Source organism: Carcharhinus amblyrhynchos, chromosome 3 (genome assembly GCF_965287045.1).
Source record: "Carcharhinus amblyrhynchos chromosome 3, sCarAmb.v2.hapA, whole genome shotgun sequence".
NCBI lineage: Eukaryota > Metazoa > Chordata > Chondrichthyes > Carcharhiniformes > Carcharhinidae > Carcharhinus > Carcharhinus amblyrhynchos.
The window spans coordinates 123,187,629-123,198,525 of record NC_137326.1 but is presented as its reverse complement, the minus strand read 5'-3'; the positions used below and the strand labels follow the sequence as shown (position 1 = coordinate 123,198,525).

At 42.4% G+C, this 10,897-nt stretch overlaps 1 protein-coding gene across 1 annotated transcript in view; it reads left to right on the top strand.

The window, feature by feature from the left end:
• The first annotated feature begins 1,506 nt into the window (after positions 1-1,506).
• atr (ATR checkpoint kinase) overlaps positions 1,507-10,897 on the top strand; it is a 77,293-nt gene continuing 67,902 nt past the window's right edge. The window contains exons 1-6 of the mRNA XM_080185943.1: positions 1,507-1,640; positions 3,656-3,747; positions 4,989-5,156; positions 6,282-7,183; positions 8,832-9,028; positions 10,050-10,241. Of these exons, the coding sequence (XP_080042069.1) occupies positions 1,582-1,640; positions 3,656-3,747; positions 4,989-5,156; positions 6,282-7,183; positions 8,832-9,028; positions 10,050-10,241 (1,610 nt within the window). The 5' untranslated portion in view covers positions 1,507-1,581. The remainder of the gene's footprint in view (positions 1,641-3,655; positions 3,748-4,988; positions 5,157-6,281; positions 7,184-8,831; positions 9,029-10,049; positions 10,242-10,897) is intronic.

Sequence of the window (10,897 nt, the reverse complement as noted above, 5' to 3'; positions counted from 1 at the left end):
CATGCAGTGAAGAGTGTTGTTTCTTGCGCTTCATACAGAAGTAAATGAGAGAATGCACAATGTAGTGTCAGTCATAACTAGGGTGTACAGAAAGATCAACTTAATGCAAGGGAAGTCAATTTAAAAGTCTGATTGCAGCAGGGAAAAAACTGTTCTTCAGTCGGTTGGTACAAGACTCAGACTTTTGTATCTTTTTCCCGAAGGAAGAAGTTGGAAGAGAGAATGTCCAGGGTGCGTGGGGGGCTTCTTGATTATGCTGGCTGCTTTGCCGATGCAGCAGGAAGTGTAGACAGAGTCAATGTCTGGGAGGCCAGTTTGCGTGATGGACTGGGCTACATTCGTGACCTTTTGTAGTTCCTTGCAGTCTTGGGCAGAGCAGGAGCCATACCAACCAGAAAGAATGCTTTCTCTGGTGCATCTGTAAACGTTGATGAGTTGTAGCTGGCATGCCAAATTTCCTTTGTCTTCTGAGAAAGTAGAGACGTTAGTGGGCTTTGGTATCGGCTTGGAGGGACCAGGATAGGTTGTTGGTGATCTGGACAACTTGAAGCTCTCTACCCTTTCTACTTCGTCCCCATTGATATAAACAGGGGCATGGTCTCCTTTATGCTTCCTGAAGTCGATGACAATCTGCTTCGTTTTATTGACATTGATGGAGAGATTATTGTTGCCGCACCAGTTCACCAGATTCCCTATCTCATCCCTATAGCCTGCCTCATCGTTGTTCGAGATCCGATGCACTAAGGTGGTGTCGTCAGCAAATTTGAAAATCGAATTGGAGGGGAATTTGGCCACACAGTCATAGCAGTATAAGGAGGGGGCTGAGAACACAACCTTTGTTGCTTTTATTAATTAGTTTTGTATTGGTAATGAAGGGATTTGTTACAGACTCATCTGTTTGTATACAAAATTAATAGTTTTAAACTTTGATGACATGGGTGAGGTACAGACTCCCACCCACATCATCCCCCATTCTTCCGCAGATATCGGGCTCATTTGAGTCCTGCGGCTTTCTGTAACGCCGGCACAGCGCCAGCCAATCAGAGCGCTCCGAGCGCAGGGCCAATCAGCGCTCTGACAGGCCAACCAATCAGGGCACCGAAAAACGGCCGCAGCCGGGGGAGGGGGCGGCGGCGGCGAATGCCACATCCTCTTTCATCTGATTGGGTTACTGGGAGTGGGCGGGGTCACATTCCTTCAATCTGATTGGTCAGCTGGGACGTGGGCGGGTCCCCGTAGTCAGACCCCAGTCCCTTGACCCTTATTGGGTGAGCGCTGAAGAGGGGCGGAGTCGCTCAAGGCCTCGTCCATTTGCTGTGGTTGGTCACATGGGGCAGAGGGGCGGAGTCAGTGTCCAGCGGTCCAGTGAGGGGCGAGGGGAAACAGTGCAGCCCCGCCCCTTCCCCGTGGTTGGTTGAGCAGGCAGTGGGGCGGGGTCAGGCAGGAAGAGCCCCGCCCCTGTTCCCTGGTTGGGTGACGGGTAGGAGGGGGCGGAGTCAGGCTGCTGCCGCGCGCTGGGAAGCGGCAGACTGGATTGATAATAACGGGCTGGACCGCGGTGAGGCGAGACCGGTATTCAGGATGTGTGAGCAGGGCCTGGAGATGGCCTCCATCCTGCCGGCCCTACGGGAGCTGGAGAGGTGAGCTCGCCGCTAAGAGGGGGAAGGGTGCTGCTGTGTGGTCAGAGGTTAGGCCTCAGGCCCGGGGAGCATTGGTGCAAACACACCCCCACTGACAGGATTTCCTTACTTAACGTCTTTATTTTACTCTGAAGCTATTTTAAATAAATAAACTCTAATTGAGTTTTTCTCAAATAATGAAACAACAGCACAATGACACAGTGGTTAGTACTGCTGCCTCACAGTGCCAGGGACCTTGGTTCAATTCCTGGCTTGGGTCATTGCCTGTGCAGAGCCTGCATGTTCTCTCTGTGTTTGTGTGGGTTTCCTCTGGATGCTCCAGTTTCCTCCCACTTTCGAAAGATGTGCTATTTAGTTGCATTGGCCATGCTAAATTCTCCCTCAGTGAGCCGAACAGGTGCTAGAGTATGGCAACAAAGGGATTTTTCACAGTAACTTCATTGCAGTAATGTAAGTCTGCTTGTGACACCAATAAACTAAAATAATAAGATCTTATGAGTAAGGCGATGACCCTTCATAAGTGAGGTGAAGAGGAATTTCTTCAGCCAGAGTGCGGTGAATCTATGGAATTCATTGCCACAGAAAGCTATGGAGCCCAGGTCAGTGAGTGTATTAAAGACAAATAGGCTCCTGATTGTTAGGAGAATCAAAGTTATGGGGCAAAAGCACGAAGAATGGGGTTGAGAAATTTATCAGCCATGAATGAATGAACGGTGGAGCAGCCTTGAAGGATTGAATGGCCTAATCCTCCCATATAAGGATAGAATCCCTACAGTGCAAAAGTAGGCCATTCAGCCGTCAAGTCTATGCTGTTTCTCAGACAGTACTCCACCAAGGCCCATTCCCCCACCCTGTCCCTGTAACCCCACACATTTCCATGGCTAATCCATCTAACCTACACATCTTGGGGCGCTAAGGGACAATTTAGCATGCTCCTATGGGTTTTTGATAAGAGAGAGGATTAAGGGTTATGGGGAGAGGGCGGGAATGTGGAACTGAGCCACGACAGATCAGCCATGATCTTATTGAATGGCGGGGCAGGCTCGAGGGGCTAGTTGGCCTACTCCTGCTCCTATTTCTTATGTATCTTTGGAGGTCAGAGGAAAGTGGAACACCCGGAGAAAACACAGGCAGACATGGGCAAATGTGCAGACTCTGCACAGCTAGTCATCCAAGGCTGGAATTGAACCTGGGTTCCTGGGGCTGTGAGGCAGCAGCGCCAGCCACTGTGCTACACCATGCTCATCTGACATAAGAAATAGGAACCAGAGTTGCCCACTCGTCGCCCTGAGCCTGCTTCAGTGAATGCACATTTTCAATCTTGTTACCCATAATGGAATTAACATTTTATGTTTAGAATTTAAGGGGGAAGCACGCATTTGTTCCATGGTATTAGGGTTCTCGATTCTTGATCATTCCAATGCAGCGTGTTATTCAATCAGGGCCTGAGGGTCAAGGATATTGGAGAAGAAAGTTGGAGATGGTGCAGTAGTTTGTAAGGACAGAGAATTTGAGGGTGGCTGTGCTGCTTTTAAAGATAAAATGGATGGTCGCTGACCAAAAGGAACCATTTATGTTGGGTAACATAAGGACCAGGAAGGAGAGCTGGATGATCAACCAATTATGACTGGGATTGAGGGAGCAGGAAGTGAACAAGATTAGCTCAAAGGCAGGTTGGCAGGGGAGCAAATGGGAGAGAAACTTTGGAAGATAAGGGATCAGGGCTTGGGTAGTGTGGGAATCTGAGGTGTGGCTTGGACAAGAGGAGTGGGGGTTGGAGTAGAGAGATTTCTTGGTGCCAAACAAGTTTGTGGTGTTTGTTGGAGTTTTGGATGAAGAAGGCAGGGGAGAGGTTATATTTATAAATTGAAGCATCTCAATGATGTGGAAATAGCTGTTTATTGGAAAGTTAGTGATATTCAAAGGCAGGTAAGTTCCTGAACTTTAACTTACAACCTACTTGAGACGAGATTAAAAAGCATGTTGTAACATATGTAACCTGGTTCTCCAAACAGTGCCAATCCAGAAGATTACAATACAGTGGTTCAGAAGCCAAGGCAGATTCTTTGTCAGTTTGTTGACAAGATGCTGACAGATGTCGATGTTGGTAAGTACCCTCTGTCCACTCTTCCCCTTATTACATGGAGATATGGTGCAATATTGGTAATTAGTTTTGTATTGAAAGGAGGGGTTTGGATTAGCAGTTTCTTCCATTAGTAAATTGTGTTCTCTTTTAACTTATTAAAGAAGATTGTATAGCCTTGAGTTAGTTTGGATCTGAGAAGTTCCAGAGTGAAACCAGGTAATGCCCAAAGAAGGGAAAGTCAAACTTGGATTGCTCTCCTGCATCTTACAATTCGTTCAAAGTGCATTACAGAATAAAATGTAAGATGTGTTATCCTTACTCAGACCAGATTATAAAAATCTGACAGGATTAATAAATAGTTCACTTCTGCGATTTTTTCCACAACACAAATTCCACATTTTAATCTCCCTAGAATATGGGAGCAAGGATTGGTGGAAGTGTTGTTAAATCCAATTTATTGTTGATTTTGTTTGTATTTGTGGCCTTGCAGCAAATGGCACTTTCAATGGATTTTGGATATTGTTGTGTGTCAGCATAGCTGTGGATTTGCTACAACTTGTTTATCCTTCCGAAAGCACTTAAATTATCTTGTTAGAATTGTAGATTAAACCCTGTTCCTTTTATGTGATGTGTTTCATTGCAAATTCCTGCAATATTGCTGCAGGATCTGGGAATAGCAAAGTAATTTGGAATATAGATACTGATAAATTGTTTCCTGGTGTTCAACAGCAAAGGAGAATTTGATGATTGAAACAATTTTGTTTCAGTGAGGGTCTGGCCAAAGTGTGAAGCATCCTAACTGTCAATTGTAATGACAACTGCTGACAAGATTGTTTCTCTCGATATTTCCTCACCGATCCTACAATATCATGGAAAAAGCAACCACGTAGAATCAATTATCCATTAGTCAATGCATGAAATGTGTTAGCTGTGGTTCAGTTGGTACCATCTTAAAGTAGATCCCATCAGCCTTCGCAAGTAGATGCACAAGACCCCACGGCACTATTTCAGGAAGAAACAGGGAGTTATCCCTGGTGTTTTGACCGTTTCTTCTTAAATGAACATCACAGAAACAAATGATTTGATCATCTATTAGTGGAAGTTTATTGTGTGCAAGTTTGCTGCCATGCATTTTATATTATAATGCTGACTTCGCTTAATACTTAAGTGGCTGCAAAATACTTTGGGATCTCCAGTGGTTTTGAAAATTACAGAAGTCCAAGTCTTTCTTTTAAAACAATCCTTTTCTGTTGAAACTTCAGTTGCTTTGGAGCTTTCGAAGAAGACAGACTCTCAGCCAACATGCGTGATGTTGTTGGATTTTATTCAACACATTATGAAGTCTTTTCCTCTTATGTTTGTGAACACCCCACGGAAACCAATGAAAGCAATTCAGCGGCTCAGCAGTGATGATGAGTGCGGTTGTATTGGTGAGTGTATGTGGAAGCTGCAGAAACATTTGTCGCTGTTTTAACACCAGTATTACAGATCGATTATGGATATTAATCTGTCAGTACAGTGGCTCAATTTTGACATTCAATTGTTGCAGTTTGTTGACAAACTCAGTTTAAATGATATGCATGAAACCTAAAATAACATTCCAGTAAAACCAATGGCTGCTTTAATTGTGTTAATTGCAGTTAAATGCAGGTCATTCATGCCAGATACAACTTAAAATAATGTGTTTCAGCCATGACTTTTGAGTGCTGCACCAAAAACAATAAAACAAATAAGCGATTAATAATCTTTCACCAGGAGCCAATTTCTTGGAACATTACTTTATTTTTACATGTGGGGAATAAAACTTGACCTTTGCCTCAAAAAGGGTCAGAACAAATCAGCCCAATTTACACCACATCCAATTTTCTTTACCATGGTTTAGTAAGATAGAATATGAACTTTTCGAACGCATTTTAAGAGTTCTCCTTATTATAACTGTACTGAAGGTGCACCTTTATTGTTATTGAAAAAGATGCTATTTCCTAAATATTATTTTAACCATTGCAAGACGTGGTGAAATTTCTTGATAGCATTGCACTGATTTTTTTTCTAACAACAAACTTCTAATCTCAATCTAATTAATCATAATGATTCATAAAATGGCACTTGTATCAAGCTCAAATGATGAAGCTACAGTGTAGTTTATTATTGCCCCAGTTTCAATCTCTGTCAAGTGTTGAATTAAGGCAGAGTAGTTTTAGTTCAATGGTTATCAGTGACTCGGGTGTCCTTTGACAACTTGCTGTTTTGTGACACAGTATATTGGAGCCTGAATATCCAATGGTTTGCCATTTTGTTGCATTTCGATATGAAAAATGATAGTATAAAAGTGCTTAAATCATACACAGTATATATACTATTTTTAAAAAAAAATCCAATTATTTGTTTAAATCTATCCAATATATTTGTCTCCAATTGCCTAATAGTTGCTGAATTGAGGTACAGGTACTCTGGTTGCAGCCTGAATCTAGGCTAAATCTCTGATTGAATAAAGAATTTATATTTGCCATGTTTGCAATATTTGATCTGAGTATGGTTATTTCTTTTTTTTTAAGGTTTCAGTAACTGGATCATAACCAGGCTTCTTCGCATTGCTGCAGCCCAAAACTGTCAAGTGCTTCATGACTGTATTGCAAAAATTATACTTTCCCTGCTTTGGCTGTACAAGAGCAAGAATCCCTTTATATTTGGAATGCAAACTAAAGAACTGTTTGGCTTCTTTCAGGATCTAATCTGCCTGAGGGAGAAGAAGCTGATGATGCACCTTGAGCAAGATTCTTTCTTTTGGCCATTCACAATTAATCGTTTTGTTGTGGCTGAGAGAGAAAATGCAGAATATTTAACCCCTGCACCACTTCAATTGACCTCTGTGTTGCAAGTAGAATTATTAGAGGTCACATTACTGAGAATACTTTCTTCGATCCTCTCCAGTGTGTTTTGCAGGAGGCAGCGACTCATCTTATGGGAAATAGGCTGCTCTCTTTTAGAGCACGGCAGTTCCAAGATTAAAAGTATTGTGTTGGCTTTGTTGACAAAGTTGATAAACCTTGGAGGACCACCGCCAGAAGAAGTGGCAAATATGTTCTTTACAAATTTTATTGACCTCTTTAAACTGTTGATAGAGGTCGACAAAGCAGAATTGGAGTTATATGAGGAGCCATTTGCTTGTTTGGTCAGAGTGCTTTTTCCTGTGACTGCTGAATATCGCACAAGCATGTTTGCAATAGAACCTGTTTACCTCAATATGTTGATGGACAAACTGAGTGTCTTTATGGCAGATGGACTGTTAAAACGCATTGATTCTGATAAATTGAGATTAGCTCTCTGTCAAATATTCCAGCACTTTTTGATGTTTGCCCCATCAGGACTTGTGTGTGCAGTGCCAATACAGAAACACCGTATACATTTAATTTGCACAGCTCTAACTGAAATGATAGGAACTCAACCTAAGCAGGAGGTAATTTTTTTTTGTTAATCCCAGTATCCTCTTGCTGTTATCAATTATGTATTTTATCCCAGTGAAGGTAATTTGTAGTTGAATCTTTGTTGATGGCTTTCTGTAATCAGCAATGTTGAGGTAACATAATGCAGCACCCCCTTTCAGATGAGATGTTAAAAAGATGTGCTAACAGCTTCTGATGGTTTGAAACGAAAGTAAAAACTCTCATGGCACAAAGAAGACCAGGGAATTATCATAATTGTATTTCTTCAACCCTCTGTACCAAAATCGATTAATTCATTCTTTATCTCATTGTGTTTGTGGGATCTGCAGTGTGAAAATTAGCTGCGATGTATATTTGCATTGATAACAAGTAAAAGCCATCCACCCCATTTGTGCTGACCTCCACTGTGGGCAGATTTCACTCCATTCACTAATTCTAGCTTTCCGACACCGCCCTGTTTGCTGACAAGATGACATTGGACTTGAAATATTTGTCATATGTGATTTTCCAGAAGGAACTCTTCAAATGCAGACAATAAAAATGTAACAAAACTTACTCCAACTTATAAATAAAAGAAAGGGTTTAATAAAGAAACTTCATTACTCCAATCTTCGGGCCTCGCCCTGGGCCAATCCAAGTTTCCCCACGATTCTAAACAGGATCTTATTTGTAATGAGTCAGCTGACCATCACATCATTCTGTAGTTGGTTCCTTGTTTACTGGGTCAGCTGCCCCTTACAGCTTGTTACTATTGGTCACATGACATGCAATACAAAGTTGTCACATTCTAACAATATGGTAATGTTGTGGACGATTTCTGAGAAGAAACAGTGTGCCAAATAAATTGATGTCTGTCTTCACACAAAATGCTGCAGTTACACGAAAATAAGCACTCCTCAGGCTGTGATTTTCATCATGATTGCTGACTGTTTCTTTCAATATTCTGTTGGTGAACACAACACAAATACTGGGATATTATAGTCCTACCGAACCGAATAGAGATTTAAATGGCTTGTCACATCAGCCAGTGAGGAGACTTACCCTGGCTGGGCTGTAAAATCCTGGCCCACGTTTCAAAATCCAACAGCACAAAATTGCAGCAATTTGAGAAGGTGGCCCATCATCATTTGTCTTTGACAACTAAGGATGGGCAGTAAACGCAGTTTTGCCCACACCTGCCAAAAACAAAATGAAATACCTGATGAGTGGAGCATAGTGCTGCTTATGAAATGTTATAGGTTAAAACAAGTTTTCATTGGGCCGAGGGCAGAAAGGTCAGAGTGGGAGCAGGGTGGAGAATTGAAGTGGCAAATGGCAGGTTCATGCTGGCAAACTGAATGGGGGTGTTGTGTAAAACGGTCACCCAGTCTATGGCTGGTCTCCCCAGTGTAGGGGAGACCATGTTGTGACTAGCGAGAATAGTATACTAAATCAGAATAGGTACAAGATAATCACCTTCTTACTTGAAAGGAGCATTTGGAGCTATGAATGGTAAGAAGGGAGAACAGGAAAGGTTGCATCTCTTGTGCTTGTCACCATTAGACTTAGAAAGGCTGCATGAGGTGCCACCAGTAAGATAATGTTACAGCTGTATTACTTTTTATTCAGTTCTCTTTGCGATTATGTTTAGTCACTCATCAAGTTGATGCATTTGTGTTTCAGTATTTGTTAAGCTGCTTGTATATAGCATTGAGAGCAGAAGGGACCGCTGTCATTCAGGAAATGTGTAACCGGACCCAGACACAATTGACACACGTTCCCAAGACAGATGGAGGGAGCAGCGGTGATGAAATTCCAGAAAAAAGACCACGCTTGAATCCGACTGCACAAAGCATGCAGAAACCGGTCACACCAGCTGAGTATGGACTACAGTCGTTTTGCTAATATACTTATAACGTTACTTCAATGTTAACCATTTCCTTTGTTTCTTATCTCCCACAATTCGCTGAACTAGCAAATGAGTGAAATATCAGATTTGCCATCCGGTCTTTCCCTCTTATGCCTGCCCGGTGGGGGGGGGGGGGAGGGGGATGTGGGGGGGGTGAAGTATTTTAGCTGATTTGCTCTTTATCCCTCCATTACCCTGCTGCCGAGAAAAGATCATAGTTGGTCACTAAAACTCGCCATAAGGGAATTGATATGGAGTAAACTGGGTTACTATGTGGTGATGTACTTTATCTCCACTCAGCTACAATTCCACAAGACTTCTGCACTCCTAAGCATTCCTGGTTTTCTTTGTTTTTTGATCGCCAACCGTGCTTTCAGCTGCCTCAGCCCTAAGCTCTGGAATCCTCTCTCTCACCCTCTCCGGCTCTCCCTCTGTGAGCTGCCCTAATTTCTCATTATGTTGATCAGTGTCAAATTTCATTTGGTAATCGCTTCCGTCAGAAGTGCAATACAAATGGAAGATTTTGTTATTCAGCCACCTTTTGCTTATAATGAGGCCAAAACAAATGGTGACCTCCTCCTATTTTCTCATGAACATTCTGCCTTAGAACTAGCAAATGAGGATTGTGAGATTCTCATCTGAATTTTCATGAGAACCCCAACTCCAATGCCAGGCACAAACTTCCTCCTCCCCTACTGCCCTCAATAAGATTCATAATGCAGAAAGAAAATCAAGGTCAGAATTGCATCAATGCACAGATAATAGAAGTATTCAGTAAGCTGTAATGTAATGGACACCACGGTAGCACATTGGTTAGCACTGCTCCCTCACAGCTCCAGGGACCTGGGGTCGATTCTCGGCTTGGGTCACTGCCTGTGTGGAGTTTGCACATGGGATGCATGTGCAAATATAGCTGCAGTACATTTTTTTTCAGAAATCATTTTTCATTTTCTTTCATGCAAATCTGGTAATGCGATGTTCATCTCTTGCAGATTTGGTCCAGTGGAAATAAAGTTCAAGAGCAAGTTATGGTGGGCAATGTGCGAGAGACTCTCATCTTTGATCAGTTTGCTGGAGACGGTTCAGTCACATGAGAAGGCTGTAACTGCATTGGAGGGAATCACAGTTATATTTCGTTTGGCTGCTTTATGTACAGCATTCTGTGACCAAGGAGTTTCAGATAGGTACAAAATAATTTTGATTTATGTTTATTTTTTCTTGCAATTGTTCCATTCTTCAGTACTTTGGCTGTCTAGTTCTAATATCCTGGCCATGGGGTAATTGAGCAAAGAAAATTGCTTAGCATTCTCCACCTGTTTGTTATAGGCCGCGCAGTGGTACTGTGGTTAGCACTGCTGCTTCACAGCGCCAGGGATCCGGGCTCAATGCCCGGATCCCTGGCACTGTCTGTTTGGAGTTTGCACGTTCTCCCTGTGTCAGTGTGGGTTTCCTTTGGGTGCTCCAGTTTCCTTGCACAGTCCGAAAAACTTGCTGGTTAGGTGAATTGGCTATGCTAAATTCTCCCTCAACATACCCGAACAGGCACCGGTGTGTGGTGACTAGGGGATTTTCACAGTCACTTCATTGCAGTGTTAATGTAAGTCTACTTGTGACTAATAAATGAACTTTAGTTATTTGTCAAAAAACTTTACAGTCTCTTTACAAGTGTGCCTATGTGCGCTGAAATGGTAACCAGCGTTTTGTCACATATGTGAGCATAAATATCAAATAAAGAATGGTTATGAAATCATTGTTTTTATATCCTTGCCAAACTTGCACATGGAAGCCTTCTAAAATTTGATAGTTCTGGTGAAAGTTTGTTGCTTCAAATGCACAAAGA